Source organism: Serinus canaria, chromosome 9 (genome assembly GCF_022539315.1).
Source record: "Serinus canaria isolate serCan28SL12 chromosome 9, serCan2020, whole genome shotgun sequence".
Classification (NCBI taxonomy): Eukaryota; Metazoa; Chordata; class Aves; order Passeriformes; family Fringillidae; genus Serinus; species Serinus canaria.
Genome location: NC_066323.1, coordinates 16,588,509 through 16,610,422, shown reverse-complemented (window position 1 = coordinate 16,610,422; position 21,914 = coordinate 16,588,509). Strand labels below are relative to the sequence as shown.

Sequence of the window (21,914 nt, the reverse complement as noted above, 5' to 3'; positions counted from 1 at the left end):
GAGCTGGAACTAGCACAGCTCTGGGGATGCAGGGCTGACCTGGGCTCACCCCAGCAGGGTGCACAGGCAGGCAGGGGCAGCTCCCAGCGGGAATCAGCTGGGAATGTCTCCCTCCCTCACTCCCAGGGTGTTTGGGCTTTCTCTCTGCCACAGTGAAACCCCAGAGTCTCAGCTCTGTGACCCTCCAGAAGCAGAGATGGGAGCACAGAGACATCAGGGGTGCAGCCAGGGCAGCGCCCATGGGGTGAGCCCTCACTGCTGTGCCCAGCAGCACTGGGCAGTGCCAGGGGGCAGGCATGGACAGGGAGAGCAGCACTGCCTCTCCCAGGGCTCAGCAGAGAGCTCAGGGCTCTGCTGCTTCAGCCCTGTTCCTCCCCAACACCAGGAGTATCAGAGGAATTTCACCCAGTTGGTGGGAGGAATGATGAGCAGGACTCCATGATATCAGAGGGCTAATTAATTACTTTATTATACTGTATTGTCCTATACTCTATTAATTACCCTACATCTAAACTGAAAGTGCACAAGCACTCAGCTGAACAAAATCCTGTGCCTGTCTCCTGACCAGCTGTCTGCACACGTGCTTGGCCCTGACAGCCCAAGGGAACAAAACCCCGTCACCCTGGGTAAACAATCTCCACATGGCATCCTACTTTGGCACAACACAGGAGCAGCAAATGAGGTAAGAATTGGTTTGATCATTCCCTTCTCTGCTTCTCTCAGGCTCAGAGAATGTGAATCCCACACAGGAGAGCCCTGCTGTGCTTGTGTCCCCTCCAGAGCACTCAGGGACTGCTGGAACCCTCTGTCCACAGCACTGATGGCAAGGTTTGCTCTGTCCAGGGGCCACTGGAAGCCCCAGTGCAGGATCACTTTCTCAGAAAACCACCACAGCTGGCATGATTAAGGCCTGCCAGGGAGGGACAGAGCAGGGTAATAATGCATGCTGTCCCCACTGTGTGACAGGCCAGCCAGCACAGCAAAGACAGATGGCTGCTGCCTCTGATAGGCGCCACCAGAAATTGTATATCAGACAAGTTAGATCCATCCATTCTAGCTAAACACCCAAACATCCCAGCTTGGAAGCTCCATCTCCTTACTGACAACAGTGAAAGAAAACAGCTCAGATATCAGTCACACAAGTTTCTTTTTGCTGTTGGCAAATTAAGAAAGCGTGTTCAAAACAACAGTAAATAATCTGCCTAACAATTCAGAAATATCTGCATTGTTTTGTGCCTCTGTTACAGCATTAATCTCCCTGGAGATCCTTCAGTGGCATGGACTCACTCAAAAAGCAGTAGTGCAAAACCCCACATGGCACACAGGCAGCTTGTTTGTCACACAGGCTGCTCTCTGGAGCCCACAGTCTGAAATGCACCAGGATAAGACAGGAAACAAGATCAGCAGCAGTCTCTGCATCTGCCTGATAGCAGCACACAGAATAAGGACAAATTAAGAAACACAGGGCCTGCACTTGGGTATATCACAGCAAAGGTTATCTTTGTGCCAGCTTGTCACCTGGATTGATTCTAATGCCTTGTAAGTCTCTGCTAAGGGCACAGAGTTACCCATCTGCCAACAAGAGAGAACACCATCTCAACACTACCAGGTACAAAATGTTTCCAGCTCAGGTGGTTTTCCCTGCTGATGAAGCTGAGTCACACAGGGGCTGGGGGTGCACACAGGCCCATGTACATGGCAGCTGCTCTCAGCCCCCAGCTTCTCTCAAATTACCAGAAGAGAGGGTCAATAGTTACAGAAACTTATTGCTGCTGCTGCTGCAGCTCCTCGAGGGGGAGAGGTGAAACCAACAGTGTTTCTTGCTCCAGGGGAATTCTTGCCTTTATTACCAACTAAAATCACAGAGAGTGACCATTGCAATTTAAAATCCTCTCTCTGTGCTTTAACTTCTGTTCCCACATGGGGATTTTCCCACTGTTGCACTGGAACACCACATTGCTCTGCCACTGTTGTTCAGCAGCACACTGAACACTGGGAAGCCATCCTTGTGAAGATGACACTCCTCAGACACCCCTCCAGGCTGGGGTCCTGTCACCCAGCACTCTCTGGGGCTGGAGTCAAGGCTCTTTCCAGGCTGGCAGCCCAGCCCACCCAAGGGGCAGTTTGAGAGAGGTGAGAATTGCTCCTCTTGCTCTGGCTGTCCACAGCTCACCTGACTACACACTGCACATTAAGAGAGCTCAACCTGCACAAGGAGAACACCACCCAAAGTGATCACATTTTGAAAAAATCAGCCCAAGTGCTGGAACACATTAGTGACACTGTGAAAAATGTCTGCTGTGTAGTATCTGCAAAAGGTGACACCAAGGCAAGCCCAACCTGCCCACCACACCCACACATTCCTACTTATCAGCTCATGCTGAATTTCAGACACCATTCAAACAAGAGAACAGTGCTTTTTCATCAACAACAAAGATTAGTTACATTTTAAATTAAAATGACTGCTTTCAGATTGAAATGGCCTTTAAAATGTCTCTGTTGCACTGGAAAGGGATGAGAGGTGAGGAACTTCCCTAACTGCTGCTGGTACCAAACTCTGCTTCAAGGTACCCCATGCAAGAGTTATGTCAATGCATGGGCTCAGCCTTTAAATTCAGCTGAAATTTTAGAAGAACCAGAGTTCATATGAAGAAATAGCAGCAGTGGCAATGACCACCATCAGTCCCAAAATAGTTTTAATCCACCTTTACTGTAATTAGATGAGCCTTCCTTTGCAATAATTACACGTCATACCATGGACAGATGGCTTTTGATTTAGTGATCCCCTTCAGTAACTAATGGTGAGATTAAGACAGTCCTTCATTAAACATTAATGATTAATACATCAATACATCTAATAGCTAAAGATATTAGAGTAGTTTCTTCATATTCAGTTATTGTCCAGAATGATGGCTCAGGAGGCCTTCCACAGGGACATGGGGAGCTGTGGGAAAGGGTTAATCATCCTTCATGGGTCGCTAAGCAACACTGTTCTGCTCCTATGGCAGGTTTTGCCAGCCAGAGCCTTGCAATGATGCAACCTCTCTGCATCTCATCCAGAGTTGGCTGAAAACTTGCCTGCCCAAAGAGCAAACCCCTGGGCTGCTCATAGACTTCAGTTTAGCTTCTGGTAGCTATTAGTTTTCAGATTGATTTATAGCATTTAATTTTCTGTTCCAAAACATACTGGTTTTTAATATGAGTTAAATGATGGAAAAGAGGTCTAACTAAAATGCAGCTGTAGAACTAAGAACAAAGAAGCACTAATATTCCTCAATATTCATATCCCACTAATAAGCCACTTCAAGAGACATGAAGTCAAATATAACAAATAAAATCAAACTTGAAAGACTGCAGAAATTCAGAAGCCAGGTTCAGGATTCAGGAATGGTCTCTTCTCCCTCCCAGAGGGAAAAGAAAGGTACAAGGAGGGTACAAACAGCTTCAAGCAGCTGCTCTGGAGGTGCAATCCAAATCACACCAAGACTGCATCAATCATCAAGAATTACTGAGGGCTGGTAACCCATAAATCAGTCTTATTTATTTGTGGTCATCTGGCAATACAGAGCTCATAAAAACCTTAATCAGAGGGAAGGATGCCTCCTACAATAAGCAAGGCCAAAGAAACAGGGACCTGGGAAATACATTTCCAGCCTTTGAAATTTAATTTTCAGGGACTCACTTCTGCACAGACTTGGGGAACATTTAAATCCACACATGAACATCAAGACTGTTTCAGGCACAGCACATGTAAATCCACTCCTTGCTCAGCCTCAGTCACTATCAGCCAACCTCTGTGAAACACAAAATCTCTGTGCTGCCTGCATTCACTAGCAAAAACTACTAATCAGATTTCATGGAGCCAGGTTTTGCTTTGTTTCCTGCTAATTTCCTCCCTGCCTTATATAATACAGTGAGACCTGCTTACAATGATGTGCTCTGTGTTTGTCACAGGGGATGTCACCCACTGGGGCCAGGCAGCTCCCAGCCCAGCCCAGGCTGCTGCCACGGGGTCTGAGCAGGAGTCAGACACTCAGACACATCCCCAGGGCTGGGAAGGCAGCCAGCAGCTCTGCAGGTGCTCTGACCCTCCTTTGGTCACTCCACTGATCTCTGGGTCTTAGCCCAGTAAAAAACCCCAAAGCTGCTCTGGACTAACAGCTGGATTGATGGATGAAAGTGTCTGGAGAGGGTCAATAACTCTCATGAGCCCAAACTTTTACATGGGAGCAGAAAAGATGTCTCTGAACAGTGCTGAATTAACTTTGCCTTCTGGAAGGATGCTCCAAGCAGGCTGGGAGGTCTCCTTTGGAAATACTGAAACTAAAGGCAAGGTCTGTGTGAAGGAATGTTACATTATATTGCCTTGCTACATAATTAGTTCCTTAGCCAACCAAATTATAAGAAAAATAATGAAAAACTGTGGATTTGGGGAGCTGGGTAGCCTAACTTCATTGAGAAATAAATGATGCATCTAGCCTTATTTCAGTCTCAATGCTAATGCTGATATTTGTTCCCTGCACTTTGTAAAGACATTTAAACAAGTGAGAATTTTTTATAAGAATGCTGGGGTATAGTGTGTTAAGTTAGTTTTCATCTAAATTTCTTAAAACAGGACTTCAATATTGATGAAGAACAAAAAACCTTTGAGTGAAGAAAGACAAAAGAAATCCTTTAGACATACACAAATGCTCGTTTCAGAAAATTCTCTATTTTGTAATAAACTGGGTTTGCTTTTAAAATACCTTGATCTCTTGCCACGTGCGGATGGGTTATGTGAGGAGAGGCTGAGCAGGCTCACACCTAAGGCCACATCAGCTTCTGGACTTGCAGCTGGACCAGGGAGACTTGTGGGATGGAGTCACCACGGACACTGGGAAGCCTGACTGGAAAGACAGAAGTGTGGGGAGCTGGCAGCAGTTCTGGAAGCAGAACCAGCAAATGAATAAAAGAGCTCAAAGAGCCAGAAGGAAACCTGGGAAGAGGAAAGCTGAGGCAGGCTGGAGGTGTTCCTGATGGTTATTTCCCTCCTGCTCAGACACAGGAGCTCAAAGGCTCATAAATATGGCTGGGCACTCAGTCAAGGTCCTTCCTTCACTGCACACTTCAGCTTGGGGCTTGCCTTGCAAGGTTGATGATATTTAAAAACCTTGTTGGAGATTGTTTCTGCCCTGGAAACTTGCCCAAGCTGTGAAAGAGGAATTCAGCTCTAGCTCAGATGTGAACCCCTTTGAAGTCCTCGTGCCTGTGTTTCAGTCCTTGCTCAGCTATCACCTACCAGCCAAAGGAAACCTGAACGTTTCTAAGCCAGGCTTCCAAACACACTTGCCAATCTCTATAGTTCATGGTGTTTCAGAAGGCACAACAAGCTCCCCTGTCTTTGAGTGAACACCCTCAGGTTCACTGAAGCTAGGTGGGCTCCAAGTGCCCAGGAATGCAGTCAGACCCTCTCAGGTATTCCAGCAGCAGGGATGGACAGTGACTCAGTGCAGAGGAGTGGAAGTGAGTCATGAAGCAGCATTTCCCCTTACTGAGCCATTGTCCTAGCTGAGCCAGGGCCTCTGAACACCACGAGATTACATTAGATTTCTGCTGCTTTTTCTGAAAAAGCTAAAGAGATAAAGCTGGAGAGGAGAGCTCTGAAAACCCCTCCTGGAAAGGCAGAGCTCCTCATGCCACCAAGGCCATTCTCTCACACAGGAGTAAAACACCCTGCAGCAGGGACCTGCACTGCTTTTCTAGCAATGTGAAAATAGAGCTGGAATGGGCCTCTGAAGGCTCCCTCCTGCACAACAGTATTAGAAACAATTAATTAATATTAGCTAAATTACTTCTATAGGACCAGGAAATGCATATGGACACCCTGAAAAAACCAGGAAATCTCAATGCTCAAAACCCAGGAAATGCTCAAATGCATGAATAAGACATGCACTCCCCCTGCCCCCCACAGGCATGCTGCAATACAGTCAGACAAGAATCTGGGGCACAACTATTCCCTGTATTTTGGAAAAGAAACAAGCAAAGCTGACAGCAGCATGCATTTACTTGGGAACAGCAAGGCAGTCTTTCTGTGTGCCATTAATTCACCTCTACCTTTTCCAGCCTCATAACCCACACTTCCCCATCAATCTCCTGCTTTAGTATCCAGATCAGATCTGGTTTAGCTCACATTTCCACAGAACTCCACAAACCCTCACTCCACTGGGGCAGATGGCTCAGAATATATCAAACTCTTCTTGTGCAGTTGCTCCCAGGCATCTTTCGCTGAAAACCTTCCCCAGGGGAAACTGGGCTAACCTGTCACCTCTTATTTTAACTTATTTTAAAGGATGACTATTGAAGATAAAGAAAATTAGTTACTTTTAATAAGTGCTGACTGATTTTTTGGGAAAAAAAAAAATAATAATTTCTTCAGCAGCTCTAAATTCTCGTAACCCTAAAATTCATTGCTATACTTACAGCTCCACATATAGCTACATTTGATATTTATGTCTAGTCAGGCTTCATTTAGCCAGGGAAATGCCACTACATGGAAGGAAGCCATCTGTTCCAAAACAATCAGGTTGACCTTGTTTTCCAGCAGGCTGGATCTAAAAGAAGGGCATGTCTTTGTCTCTCTGAGGAGACAAGGTGCCACGCTCTCAAAATTCAGAGCAGCTTCACAGGGACACTCAGAATCCTGCCACAAAGTCCAGAAGGATGTGACAGGCAAGATCAGGCAGCCAGAGCAGGGGGTGCAACAGGTATTTCAGTCTTCATGGGCATGGACTGAAGGCAGGAGGGACCCTGAGCATTCTGCTCGTGTCTCCTGGGGAGCAGGGAGCAGTTCATCCTGCACCAGAGTCTGAGCTGCTCATCTGCCTTTGGCACCTGTGAGAACAGCTCCTGGCTGATGCACTGGAGTCATCTGATGTGCTGGCTTCCATGGGACAGAGCCCTCTGGAAATCCCACAGTGCCTGATCAAGGATGGAAGATCAAAGAGAAACTCATTTCTGACCTTAGAAGAAAAGAAACGCACCCCCTCAGGCACGGGAGAACAGGCACCTCTGTAAAGTTTTAAACTTTTAAATTTTAACTTCTGAAGCTCTTCTTTTTATTATAAAAGAAACAAAGAACAGAACTATCACAATCACATCTCTGAGTGCTCTGTCAATAATTAATGATGACACTCCTAATGAAACCAGCTCTGGCCCTACAAGAACTCCCTGATGCTTTGCTGAGTGAGTAAGGCATTGACTGCAGCCCTGGGCAGAGCCTTGGTCAGCTCTCCCAGGCACAAACTGAGGGGCCAGAAGTGAGTGAGGAATCTGATGATTTGACCAGCAAACTGTGGTGCCTTTTCCTGCCCAAGACTGTGATCACTAATGAGCACCAAGGCAGGCAGCAGCCAGGATGTGCTCAGATGAGAGTGCCTGAGGGAGGGAACACCCACCCTCCAATGCCACGGGGCTCAGGCTTGGACACTGATTTGTGCCAAAGACACTGATTTGTGCCAAAACCTACTGGACAATTTCTGGGTACTGTTGACTTGGCCTGGGGAAAGATTCCTGAACCCATCCTTTAATCCCAGTTTGTTTTGGTCCTTTGTGTTAATCTTTCTCCAATTATTATTTTTCCAGACAAACTCACATTTTTGCTGAGTACAGAGAGCAAAAGATTAAATGGCTGGCTGAATCAGTCATTAAAAAAAAAAACCCAAAAGCCTATACTTGCTTTGCAATTAAGAGAAAAAAATGTGTCTGGAGAATAAGGAAAAACTTCAAACTTGTTTTTAAACCTTTCCAGCCTTTCCCACAGAGAGTGCTTCCAGTAATAGAAATGTCAGAGCAAAGGCCATCAGCTGTCCTCATCCACAAGGCAGGGACTGCATGGAGGGAGCTCAGAGGCTCCCAGGTGCTCAGGATTAGGTGCAGTCCCAGGCTTTGGTGTCCCAGAGGATTTCTTGTTGCTGATGGCTTCTCAGTGTTGCAATACACCTGACATGGCCATTTTCTCTGGGTGGCTCTTATCAGCCTCTTCAGAATCTTTTGCTTTCTTGCATCCACATCTTTCCAGAAATCCTTCTCTATTTTTAATGTGATATTTGACTACACAATGCATCTGATTTCCCAGGGAACAACAGCTCTTTTGGAGGACTCTTTTTAATGAGCAACTTTAAAAAAGCCTCCTCTGTAGAACCAACATTTGAGACAAAAAATATTGATTCCAGAAACACTATTTGGTTTAAATTTTAACTGGTTTCCTCCTTTTGTTTTATTCCCACACTTCCTAAATCCCTGTTTGATTCCCCCTATTTTCAATATTCCTCAGTTTTGCTGGCAGCTCTGGTGTGAGACCTTCATTATTATTGCATGTCATACCATGTATGCTCCATCTGCAAGCAACACTGCTTGCTTTGCTGACACCTTTTCCCTTTCTGTATAAATAACTACCCTAAGCTCTGAGATCCAAACTGGGCTCTATCCCACAAGATGGAGTGGGATATCTGTCTAGGCTCAGTGCCTTGTGATGCTGAAGAATCCAAATCTCACAATAACAGGAGTTATTAGTAAAGCCAGGTATACTTATAATGTCATTTACTTATTAGAATCACATCTTTCAATATGTCTCTCCAGGGCCAGAAATTAATAGGAATTTGAACATAGGAGTCTCAAAGGCTCAGAAGGCAGACATGAAAAGTTCCAGAAGAGATGTGCCACAGGACCCAAGTTACAAATCACCCATCCTCAGACACCCTTTTTCTCAGCTTTGATTCTGTGGGGCACACAGTCACTTGGTTCATGGTCTCCAGTTGCTTGGGACAGGGTATGTACAGAACCTCTCACTGCTGACATCTGTAAACTGAGCTCTACCACTGCCAAAATCAATGCAAACCTCATTTCCTTCTGATCCCCCCTTCCATGGGGGTTTGACAAGCTCCCTGCTCACTGGAGCATGGCAGTGATCTGGGAAGCTACAACCCTCATAACTGGAGCTGCTCTCTCATCCTTCTGGCTCTGGTTTCCCCAGCCAGGGCAGTCAGCCTGTTGCTGGAATCCCATCCCAGATTTCACCATTCCAATGAACCCCCCTGCTCCCCTCCCTAAGATTTCCTGTCTCATCTCTGCTGGGCCTTTGCTGTTACCCCAAATATCTAAACAGCCACCCCACCAGGAGGCCTGGCCCTGCTCAAGGAGCAAGGCCAGCTCTCCTGAAAGGGTCCAGACTGGCCATTGTATCTGCAGGCTGAGAAGTGGGCTCTGGAAATCATCTCATTGCAGAAATGGCAAATCATCAGCTATTGCAGCTCCAGGACAACTCTCTTCCACAGGGATGGTATTTGGTTTCATCTGCCAGGATTTTTTTATCTATAAAAATAACTCAGTCCATTGAATGAGCACATTTTAGGAAGCTGTAGAAGTTGGGGCTAATGTGGGTATGGAGGAGCTGATAGGATCAGTTAAACTTTGCACAAATCAATTCAAGACAGCAAACCCACAGTAAATTGGCCACAGTGCTGAAAGATGAAAAACACAGTCAGTTTTCAACAAATCATTTCAAAGTTTCTTTTCAAGAGCTCTAGTTAATTATGTTCTGCCTATATATCCCTGGGCTTTCACAGGTCCATGAAAAAAATGCCCCAAGACAGAAAGGTTCATCAGACTCAAATGGTTTTGTTGTGTGGGCTCTCTCTTATTTGTCTGACAGGCAGAACAACTTCCTCATCACATTGTACAGATAATTAAAGTCAGGGTTTGTAAGCACTCCTACACTCCCCACGGTCCCAGCACTCCACCTGTGTAGGCAAAGCTAAACCTCATTTATTTTCAAGACCAAGCACCATCCTTCTGTTCTAAGGCAGCTTCAACTGACCACCTAGGGGTTGGGATTGCTTTGGGAATAAAACTGCCCATCTTACTCTACCTCTGGGTAAAAGGCAGCAGCTCTTGTCCAAGACATTTAAAACTAGAGAGGAAAAGTTCAGCAGTGAATAATTCAGTATTTAGGAATTTATGAAGTTTTGACCTTTTCTGAAATAAAAGTAGTACTCACCCAAAACAGGATCCAATGAATCCTTTGATTGTGGCATGTTGGCAGCTGAAGTTTAAAGCTCATCACAACGAGTGCAGCATCTCTTGTCATGATACCAATTTAGCAGCAGCTCTAAATGATCCTGTCACCCCCAGAAGATGTTTATGAACAGAAGAACTCTCAGAGAACAAACCTGGACAACTCTGTGGGGGGATGGAATGTAAGAGAATAAAGATAGTGCAGAAGGCAATCTCAACCCCTGAGGAGTTGCAGCTGTACTAATTACCAAAGATTAGGAACAGGCCTGCCCTTAATTGGCCACAGCTGAGTCCAATGAGGATGAGTGCTATAAAAGAGTGGGTGAGATGGTTAAGGAGGGAGCTGGAGTTTGTTGGTTGTGCTGCGAGGAGCTACCTATGAGAAATCACTGAGAGGGTATGGAGGTTTCACAATAAGATGACAACACAACTCTGCTTTCTTTGAGAATACACAACTTTAGGCTATGAGATACATACAGAAACCCAGCCTTCCAGTAAAATCCATGTCTTGCCCTATCAAGGGCATTTGCTTCCCCAAGTACTCTCTTCTCAAAAACATAAACACAGTTGAAGTGGTTGTGGCAAGTGAGATGTAGATGATGGTCAGAACTATATTACATAAGCTCTACATGAAATTGTTAAGTCATGCCTATGCTTTGCTGATACCAATGACTATCTAAAAGCTATTTACAGTGGTATCAACAGATCAGTGAGATCATTGTCCTCTTCCCTCACTTCCCAATACCTGGATTCTAGCAGATCCAGGTAAATCAACTGCGTCTTCATAATGAAAACAGAAATTTAATTATTCACAAGCATTCCCCTTGAGCTTTCTCTGGGCTTTTTGTGAATGATTAACAGAGCAGCTGCTGCAGACAGCACTCTCAATCCCTGCTTGCTGGCCTGTTAACAGCAGTGACTCATCAGCACATGACGTCAAAGCCTCCTCTCCTCAGAAATGGCAGGAAGGAGGTTTCATTAAAAAGATAAAAAAAGGTATCAACATAACAGCCTGAACTTCCTCCCAAACACAGGGGTTTGGTCAGGGGTCATCTCTGCTGCTGCTGCCTGAGCATGTACCCACAGCACCTTCCAAGTGCAAACTTTTCTGTTGAGCCCATAAACATCCTTCTTCAGGCACTCTGATTTATCAGATACTGACTGAGAAATGGAAACAACCCTCCCAGCCCTAGGCCTTCTGGCAAGCCCTGCTTGTGCAGCCCCAGGAACCTCCCTGCTGAGCAGGGCAGTGAGTGCATGTCCTGTCCTGGCCCTCCCCTGCTCATGGCAAGGTGGGAGGGCCTCAGGAGATGCTGACACAGCCAGAGCAGCTGTTCATCAGTCCTTGGAATGCCCCAGTGATGCTGCCCACAGCACCTGATGAGGGTGCCCAAGCAGACAGGAAGAGAAGCATCAGCAAGTCCAGTGCTACCAAACTGCAGAGCCTCTGTCCTCTGTGCCTTGCTAAGGCCATGTGAAATGTGAAGACACGAAAAAGTCACACACGAACACAGCCCTGAATTTGTGAAACAAATGGGACTGAGAGTTAAAAGCAGAAGTAACCTAGAAAGGGTCTATTTCTATGTAGTTAAAACTTGGATTTTACTTGAGACTGCAAGTCCTGTTAGATGCACTGTGGCATTTTACCCAGAAAAGCTTCAAAGTGATGGAGAGGGGAACAAGCTGGGTAACTTGAGATTTAGCTCTTACATGGGATTAATTACTAACAACTGTGATGTATATTTTCTCTGCAAGCTTTAGGCAGCACAGCCAAGCCCCAGCCTCCTGTGAGCCCAGACAGCACTCTCACTCCTCAGCTGAGAATGGCAGGGGATATATTTAGTTCCAATCCTGGCTGCCTGGAGGGCAGCATCACTTACAGCTCCCGAATCCTGACCTCCCCAGCACGGTGTTGGAGGCAGAAATACTGCTGTTAGCTCCATCTCTTCATCAAAGTCAGTCAGTTAGGGAGCAAAGTGGAGGTTTGGAAAGTGCATGGGGCAGAGTGGGACTGGCCACACACAGGAGGTTTATGCAGACATGGAAAAGGCTGCTGGGGTATGGCTGTGCTCACACCCGAGCTCCTTCCCCCAGGCCTGCCCAGGCTACAGCCACAGTATGAAAGGCAAGGATGACTGAAATGGTAGACCAAACATATGTGACAGAAAAGGTGCAGAAAAAACTGTCACACACAAGCCAAGAGTTGCCATGACACCAGCCTCTGCCCAACACACTTTTCTATTTAAAAATAATCAACAAAATCAACACCACCTTTCTGTCATTTTGGTGTGAAACGCATTTCCTGTCTGACCTTTTGGCTCTGTTAGCATTCTTAGCCTTGGCTTGGTTTAACTGCTTGCTTTTCTGTAGGGTCTCTGTTTACCTGCATTCCAAATCAGCTTTCTCAAATAGATCTGCAGCAGAGATGGAAAGTTCATAGCAAAAATGCCCACTGGGTGTCCGAGTGAACTCTGGACAAGAAACATGCTAAAATGTGAGTGAATACTCTTCTTGATCATCTTTCTAGAACTGATTAGCAATGAAGTCTTAGCAGTTTTCCATATGGCTCTTAATCTCATATTTGAACTCTAAATAACATTCCAATTTCGAAAAGCACCAAGCTGCCATCTGATCTAGCAGCAGAAACACCTTTTGCAAAGCATCACAAACTGCAAAACCCACCTGAGTTTGACTGAGCTCTGCAGTTACTCAGGGGGAGAAATGGGATATTCAACACCAGAAATGTGGTCATTCCTCAAACAAGGCCTTCCAACAGACTTTGCATCCTTGGCAGAAGCTCACACAGAAAGGAGACAAGAGAGAAAGGTGGTGGAAGTGCCATCAGCAGGAGCTGAGGGTAGCAGAACAAGGGTCCCAGGCTCCGCTGCTCTGCTGTCCCTGGAGAGACAGAGCCTTGCCTTCCCTCTGGGGAAAGTCAGTTCAAAATGAGTAGAGAGGTAGAGACAGGAGGTGAAGGAGAGTTTATGCAAGACTAGACATCAGGAAAAGGAAAGGAAGGAAAACCAGGCTGGAAAAAACAAGGAAGGTTTACCAAAAAAGTGGTAAAGAGAATGGGGGCAGCAGCAATGCAGAGAGCAGGATGAGTGGAAGCTGTGGATAACACCACCAAAATGGTGCAGTGGAGACTGCACCTGAAGGCCTCCTGCTCAATCCTCCCCCTTGCAAAAGCCTCTCCTTCCCATGGGGTGCTCACCCTCCCTGCCCTGCCCCTGCAGGGATGCTGGCAGCAGGGCAGTCTGCCTCTGCTCCCACCAGCTGCTACCGGGCACTTCTCTAATGCCCTTGGCTGCCCTCCCTGACTAAGAGATTTCCTGCTTCCCCAGCCTGTGCCAAGGGGAAGCTGCATGCCAGACACCTGGAGGAGCTCCCTCCTGCTCCTGGCTGGGATCACCTTGGAGCAGAAGGGGAGCAGGAAGCATTTTCACTCCTGTTCACAACAATCATCGATACATTGATAAACAAATTTTGTATTTTCATTAAGGAACAGAAGGGAAATGGAGGTTCTCTCTAAGAATCCACTTGCTTTTCTGTTAGTTTTTCGTTTTACCAAAGTAATCTGCAGATATTTAGGGTCCCAGATTTTTGGATGCTCCAACATGGCTGTTAGGACAACCTTCTTTGCAAATGACACACAGGCTTCTCTGCTTGTTAATGCATGGCAGGACAAACCAAACAACAGCAAACCCTTGTGTCTTGCTGACAGCCCCTCAAGTCCTTCTGCTGTCCCAAAGGATTTCATTTCCCATTTCCTCTCCAAGCCAACACATCTTGGGACACTGCTTGGGCACTTATCTCCTGAACAGGACTAACCTGGCCACCACACTGTCAGAAACCAGCTGCCCATGGGTACTCTTAGCCCTCCCCTCCACAGGCACCAGGCTGCAGCTGTGCCCAGCTGTGCTCCAGCACCCCACAGGAGGAGCCAGACATCATCCCTTCTGAAATTTCTTCCTTCACTGTCTGCCTTCCAGCCATACCCCATTTCATATTTTAAGTTTCCTGCCATCCAGAAAAGCCCTGCCTGTTAGGGGTGAGCTCTTCTGCTGCTTCCCAGCTGGAAAATTACATGTGGGAATCTCATACCCACAGCCAGAACCTGTAGAATTTAAACAAGCTCTATTTCTCATTAATTTTATCTTAAAACATGACTCCAGAGTTCTAACAGTGAAAAGAACTCTCCTTTTCCTACACCTGGAAAGAAACAGCTGTTTCCTCAGGGCTGAGCCAGCCAGGCAGGGGGGAATTTAAACTCAAAAATGCAGGTACCCCTTTAAAGCAGTCTGAGTTTTCTACCATGTTTGTAACAAGGTAGAAAGTATTTGCTGAATCCAGGCCTCATGCTCAGCTGTTTTGAGCAGTTAGAGTGTGAGAAAACAGGAGAAAGGAATGATGCTCCTGCTTTTAACTGGTTTAGTTGCTATGAACATTTTCTGACCAACCACTCATCACCACCACGGAATGCAGCTCAAGAGGATCGAGGATCGAGGCAGACACCACCCAAGAGCCCATTCTGAAGGCACAGCCAGCCTTGAGCTTCCCTGCTCCTGAGCATTACCTGGGAGCTGGACAGCAGAACAGAGAGCCCTGAAAGGGCTGCTGCAGGGAAATGGAATGGAGGCTTTGTCTCTGCTTGCTATCACAAGTTGTACTGGGCTTATGTTGCAAGAAAGGAGCTGGCATCAGGAAAAGCATTTCATCTCAGAAGGGGAGTTTAGTTTCAGGCCAGATTCTTCAGGAATGTTCTGAAATGTCCAGCACAGGCTGATTTGAAGAAGTTACAAAAACATCACTCAGAATTTAAGAGCAGCTGATCTTGCCTGGGACTGAAGGATGAACAAGATTTCTTGAGGTCTTAGGCTTTCCACTCTTGTGCCAGACTTAAACATAAATATTAGAATATACATTAGGACATAACCTTTTTGACAATTAATTGTTTTCATCATCATTCCGACAGAAGCGTCATGCTAAATGTTGATGTTTCCTCGTATTAACCCAAGCAGAATGAATCAATGTTTTACTACTGTATTTTAAAATAACTTATGGTATTGCATTGCTCTCTGTGGTACCTTTTGCAGCAGAACATTCTTGTCATTGCCAACATAACCCTGTGTCAGCCTTTGCCAAGTAAGAACTCATTATCCAAGCCAGTTTTCCCTCTGAGAACAAGGAAGGACCACCTTGTCCTTGACAAGAGACACCAGAACAAACCCTCCTTCACCCCAGTGTAGCTGTCAGTTTACAAATCCAGCCAGCTCCTTGCTCATTTTCCCAGAATATTTCCTTCTTGCCACATTGTCAGATTGTGCCTTCAGAGCTGTTATCCAGCCTAATACTCACCTAGAACCCCACCCTAAGCCCTCTGGAGAAATAAAAAGATTCTTTCACCTGAAACTTCTCTGAAGATGTTCCCCTGTGACTTGTCAGTGTTGGCTCAGCCCAGCTAAGGCTGACCCCTCACTGAGCTTGGAGAAGGGCCCTGAAGTGTGATCTCCAAAGGCAGGGAGACTTAGAGCTGCTGGTAATTTATTCATGCAAGATCCTGGTCCAGAGGGCACCTGAAATTCACAGCAAGCTGTAATGAATTTGTCACCCTGTGTAAACTAGAGATTCTACATTCAGCACTGTTTTTTACAGCAGACACACAAATTCACTTCTGCAGGAGAAAAACATTCTATTCCCCATGGCAGAATCTGGTGTGGAATGAGACATACTGGGTTTGGAGCAGGAACTCCAGAAGAAAGAAGTCTCAGTGGGAATTCTAAAAGGAGATGGCAGAAGGATGACACCAACTTCAAAACACCTTTTGTATGTTTCCTTTCAGCATTACAGAATAGCAGTCTTACCACACCAATACACAGGAGTAACCAGATTTTTCCAAAAGGCTCAGTTCACAGAAATGTTCCTGACCTCATATTCCTGAACTCTCTGAAACCTACAACTACAGCCAAAAGGCAAAAGTCCTCAGCTAAATTGCTACTGTCCCCTGGCATTCCAGACCAGCCTCAAGTTTGCCTTCAGTGTGTGCTTTCCACAAAAGTTGAACAAATTTTGTAGTGTACTGGGAGGGCAAGTAACGTGCTATTTCTTTCTAGTCAGCCAAAGGATTAGCTTTGAATTACTTTCTTTGCACAAAAACATGTGGTTATATGAGCTGTTGAATAAGTGAATTAAAAGACAAGGTTAAGTGAACTGGACAACAGAATTTGAAATAACTAAAATTCATAGTATTATATACTGCTGGTCTTGCTTAGGGTTTGCTGAACACTAATTTCAAGAATAGCTTCTCCTTTTCCCTTAGCCTGTGTCATTAATCATGTTCCAAGGCAACAGGTTTCCATGACAGCAAACATTAACTCTCCTGCAAGCACAGCCTGTTATTTCTGCTACAAACACAAAGCTTTCACTCATACACTGTAACCCAGCCCAGCTATCCTCATGAAAAAAGATCCCTGAAATATGCTAACAGACATTTAAATCAACAGCTCTATTTCCTTTGTACTGTGATCCTGCCAAGGAACACACACACTTCTGAATTCAGCAGGAATGCTGTCAGCTCCCCCAGAAGGACACTGTTACCTGGTCTGAGCCCAGAGTTCTGCCAGCCCTCTAAACCACAAATCCAGTGATGCAGGAGGATGATGCAGACTCCATGCTCATAAAGACACTGCATAAAGGTAATGAAAACCTCACCATACAGATCAGCTGCAGAACTGAGACCTTTGGGTTTAGTCATCTCAGGCAGGGTGAGAGCAACACCCCCTCAGAGAGGCTGTGCTGACAGAAATAAATGCCTGCACACGCACTTGCAGAGGAACAGAGCGTCAGGGACAGGCAGGGATGGGAGCTCTCTTTCTCCCTCTCTCTCTGGGAACTGCCTTGGTATTTTGAGGGGACTGTGGACTGAACATCTCTGGGTACCTTTGAAAGCCCCACTCACACTCTGATCTTCCCTTATAAGCCAGCCCCAACCAACACCTCATGTATTCATTCTGCATGCTCCATTACTCCAATGCAGCACAGTGCTAAGCAGAGGATAAAAAATATGCTCTCTATTGAAAGGACTGTGAAATAAATTTAAAAAAACTAGTAATTCACTCTTTTGTAAGTACATCATTATGTCTAAGGAAAATTCAGATGCAGAATCACACCTGAACTTTACCTTTAGTTTCCCACTGGGGTTTCTGAAAGCACAGGTTGGTTGCAGGAGCAGCTGGGGAAAGTATTGAAGATATTCAGTGGCTCTTGGTTAAACAAATCTGATAGGAGGTAACCTAAATGTCAGTTTTCTTAAATTATTTTAAAGAACTGACACCTTTTAATGAACACTTAGAAATTCACAATGAAAAAAGAAACAAAAGTTATAAAAATTCATGAATCCTGTGTGATCCTGCCGCTCTTGCCTCTCTCACGATGATTTGTCGTATTTCTATTACTTCTGACACTATTACACTTGTTTTTATCCCAGTCTAATGTTTGTCTCTTCTGCCATGATATGTTCAGAGGTGTCTCAAATCATGTGTTGCAAATAGTTGCACGACAGAGAAGCAGCTCTGTCCCAACCACTGAGCAGCAAGATCACACTAAGAATCCTCCAGGCAGGGATGCTCACATGAAAATCAAGCAGCTTTTTGTTACATGCAGCTGGTGAGAGCAAGGAAGGGAATCTAGGCTAGCACCATGACTATGATTAATGGTTATTTTAGTAAATGCAATTTTGCAAACTAGGACGTGCTGAAAGCTTGTCAGCAAGGTGAGAGTTTAGCTAATGGCAAAAGATTATCAGATGGGGAATATTTAAGGAGCTTGCTAATAGTTTTTTGGATATTAATTTCATAAAGTTTCTCAGAAAACTTGACTAGGATAGTCAGGCAAGTTGAAAAGAGAAACATCAACAGCAAACATAAATTACATGCTTCAGAGATTAGTGAATATGTACAAGACATCTGCACCTCCTGCTCCAAGAAAAGCCAAGGAACTAAGACATCAGGAGACACAAATCTTCTGATGAGCTAGGCACTGCAGTGCACTAATCTGTGTAGGGTTCTGTTAGTGACAATGAAGTTCACAAAGATGGGAACATGTGCAGTCTGACAGCAACCTAAAGGTGACTTGACAACTGGGCTTCATTTGGGCTTCTTCCCTTTGGAAGAAGATCTGAGGTGAACTGAGTTCCATTACAATGTTACTTACCTGAGTGATCCCTTTCTCACTGAAGGTTGTTAGAAGTTTAAATACAAGTTTTATGTTTCAAACCCACCTGCTTTTAAGTATGCAGGCACAAGTCACATACAAGGCTAAGGCTCACCTGCCTGCTTTGTGGAGCTCTCCTACACACAAAAGCAGCAGGAGTTTCTTGAATCATGAACATAATTCAGCAGTTCTTTTAGAGTACTTAACATGCTTTCCATTCATCTTTGTAGCACAGAGGCAGGCGGCACAACAGGCACACCATATTCCAAGGAATTTTTGCACTAGGGTAAGGAAACCAGACTAAATCCTTCACACTTAGCAGACTAATTCCTTCACACTTCTCAAGCTGACACTGGATACACCAGTTTGGCAATGCTATTTATTTCAGATGCTACACTGATATGGCTGGTATAAGTACTTCTACCTAGTCCTTTATTTTCTTCCATCAGGAATTCTCTTCAACTTGAAATGATGCAGAAAGAAGCCTTCTAGCTCTTCTTAAAATGACTGAAAAGACAGGCTTTTGAACCAAGAAATCTTTTTGGTACTCCTATTTTGATCTAATTCAGAATTCAACCAACATGACAGGTTTAAGAGTCAAAGAATTACAGCATGGCTCCAAAAGGGAGTAAAATCAAGCTACTGATGATTTCAGTCAGTAGAAGTCACTTATAAAGGCAAAGAGCATGAGCAGCCTCCTTGCACATTCTGAAGTGATTTCTTAATGATTTCTTAATCAATAAAACGCTGTACTTTAAAAAACTTAATTTCAAACCATGAGAAAATAATATACAAATCATACAATTTCAATAACTTACTATTAAACTGGATGTCTTCAGAGCTATTAAAGGCCCTTCAGAAATTTTCACTGTCTTTTCCAGGCTAAAAGTATGCCTTTGACATCAATACAGAGAAAACAGATGGATAAAGTAATTATAAAAAAGAGCAACATGATGCTATGAACCAGTTTGTCACAGTTTTACTAACAGACTGGAAAGCACAGTCAGAATAGTGGGCTGACAATCAGCAAAGTTGTGTTGTGTGAAAGTGCCCCCACTCTCCAAAAAACCCCAGTGTCCCTTCTGTAGGAATATGCAAACTGATAAGGAAGGAAGGAAGGAAGGAGCAATGCCAAAATCAGAGTAAGCATTCAGGACTAATTTAAAGATTAGAAAGACCTCTGAAAGAAAATATTGATTGTACATCCCAGAAATCAAGGGGAATGTACATATTGAAGGAAAAGGCAGCAATTCTTGGATCATTGTGACATATTTTTCTGATTACTTCCCTAATTTTTGTGTAGAGTAATTTCATGATTGGACAGAAACAAAACATCTAGCTGAGAGTTATGGGCTCAGATAAACAGAATTTCTCTGAGCTTTGGATTCTGTTAAAGGAGCACAATCTCTTTAAGGGAGCCAGTTCAGTCAGTTTATAGAGTCTGAATTGCACTGAAAGGCGAGTTAGCACACCTGGCTCCACACAGGAGGGCACACAGTCCAGCTGACTCCTCTCTACTATGTTATCCTTTTCACAGCTTGCAAAGTTATAAAAAGCTGATTAAATTGCTCAACCTTCAAAAAACAGGTCATTTTCAACTACTAGAAAGCTGATCATCCCAACAGGTGTGTGAATTTGAGACTGAAAAACTCTGTGAAATACAGGTTTAGGATACCAAAAGACACACAAGATTATCTTCCAAAGGCTGAATTTTCTCTTCAGGTTTTCTCCTGCACTCATGCTACACAATTTCAAAGTCTGGAGCCTTTGGAGAGGTTCAGAGAATCTAGGAAGGGGATAGGAAAATGAGAAGAAAGACAGAAACAGGCCATCTGCATGCAGCAGCAAAAAGAGGATTCATTAAACTTAGAGAAGCCTACTTTCAAAACAGTATTCCAGATTAAAAGGAGGCACGGAGTGCACTCTAGGAGCAGTTGGAGCAGCCTTATTAGCAGACTAGAGCAGAAAAGAGAAGGAAGACAGTCAAAGAAAGGAGCTGCCCCAAAGAGATGCATTATTTCCTCATATACTTGAACAGTTAATCTTGACACAACAAGTTTGTGAAATCAGGGCCCACAACAATTTGGCTTTTAGAAAAAAATTATTATTACAGCAGAATAACCATTACATTCAAAATAATGGACATTTGTACAAAAGTAGAGTCATACAGTCAGCAGTGAACAAAACTAGTAAAAATGCCTCTTCAAAGTATTGTCAGAGGAGCATCTTGTGATGACAAAACCCGTAGCTAAAAGATGTGGTAAAAAACAAGAGTTGAGTCCAGCAACGAGAAGAGAAACTAGACTGGGGCAATAACAACTCTGAGAAACTCATGTACAGAGTAATGCAAAGCACAGAATTGTTAAACCCTCTGCTACATTAGCTGACCTTCATCTTCACCATTATACAAACAAACCCCGTCAGTTATTGGTTTTTGGTATTGCTCTGCAGATCTGGCACATTGGGAAGAATTTCAGGAAGTGCACTTAAGAGGTGCATACAGCAGTTTTCTCTCCAGGTAGTTTAACATTAAAATGCAGGCTTGTTCATGTATTCTTCCACTGTCTAGAATAAACAAACAAACAAAAAAAAACCAACTGATGCATTATGGAATGGTACAGTAATAGTCACAGAAATCCTTTTGTCCTCTTTGAGGACTGCTGTAGTTTTGCAGGAAATGATATAAAATTTATTAAAGTGCAGAAATAATTCTGCTTTAAAAACATGTAACAGAGTGGTATAAAATGTGACATTTAAATCATGCCATAGCACAGCTGTGGCCAAACTCATCATGCCAGTGGCCTTTGCACACTGTGGCTAAGTTCCATGTGCACAGGGCAGAGCAAGTGCTCAACTCCCACAGCACAGCCCAAGCCAGTTCTACCACTGTGCTGCTCCCTGCAGGATTGTGAGGGATTCTTCACTACCAAGGAAAAACATGAATGAAACCCATCACATTCAAATGGTTTTGCCATTCCTGCCTCAATGTTTCTCATTACATTCCAAGTTACAAGAGAATTCCTGCACGGTTCTGAATAAGGGTTACATATCTGTGCCCTGCAGAAAAACTACTCAGGTGCTTCTGAATGAAAGCAGAGTTTGCCAGCAAATACTCTTTCCAATTTTAAATGTTAATGGTAGGTCACGTTTCCAATGCTATTAGTGAAATAGCAGAGATTTTTCTGTATTTACATGTACATATGCACACATAAAATACAACCTTAGATTATGTTCTTATATTAAAGAAGTATCTTAGATACATCTAAAACCATTTCTTAATAAACTCTAGCAGTTAAGCTGCAAGAGAGCAACAGCTTTATATGAAGACCCTCCAGATGATACCAGAAGGGTTGAATTGAAAGCTTATGTAACTACACTGTTGTACCTGTTGAAACTGAATGTAAGACACACTCGCATAATTAAGTACCACAAGTGCTTAGCTGTGTTTTCATCTCCTGTCAAACAAGGAAGATTAGTAAGATGAGGTGTTTTCCTTTTGTCCTCCTCTGCCTTACCTCCTGCAACATGTCAGAGTCTTCTATGGCTTTCACTGCAGTCTTCTTTGAAGTCTCTTGTACTTCTCCACCAATTATAAACTCATCAAGAATAAAGTAAGCTTTTTCAAAATTGAAGATAATGTCCAGCTCGCACAC

General features: G+C 44.3%; 2 protein-coding genes across 4 annotated transcripts in view; both read right to left on the bottom strand.

Moving 5' to 3' along the window:
• SCG2 (secretogranin II) overlaps nucleotides 1-16,765 on the bottom strand; it is a 37,081-nt gene extending 20,316 nt beyond the window's left edge. The window contains exon 1 of one of the 2 annotated variants that reach the window (XM_050977961.1): nucleotides 16,648-16,765. In XM_050977961.1, the coding sequence (XP_050833918.1) occupies nucleotides 16,648-16,741 (94 nt within the window). In that variant the 5' untranslated portion in view covers nucleotides 16,742-16,765. Of the gene's footprint in view, nucleotides 1-10,033; nucleotides 10,243-16,647 lie in introns of those variants that run through there. The other variant, XM_050977963.1, reaches the window with a different exon arrangement.
• The window catches only part of AP1S3 (adaptor related protein complex 1 subunit sigma 3), a 54,821-nt gene that overhangs the window by 18,113 nt on the left and 14,794 nt on the right, over nucleotides 1-21,914 (bottom strand). The window contains exons 4-5 of one of the 2 annotated variants that reach the window (XM_009089227.4): nucleotides 21,777-21,914; nucleotides 20,344-20,826 (exon numbers count right to left, since the gene is read on the bottom strand). In XM_009089227.4, coding sequence (XP_009087475.1) covers nucleotides 20,791-20,826; nucleotides 21,777-21,914 — 174 coding nt within the window. In that variant the 3' untranslated portion in view covers nucleotides 20,344-20,790. Of the gene's footprint in view, nucleotides 1-20,343; nucleotides 20,827-21,776 lie in introns of those variants that run through there. The other variant, XM_050977964.1, reaches the window with a different exon arrangement.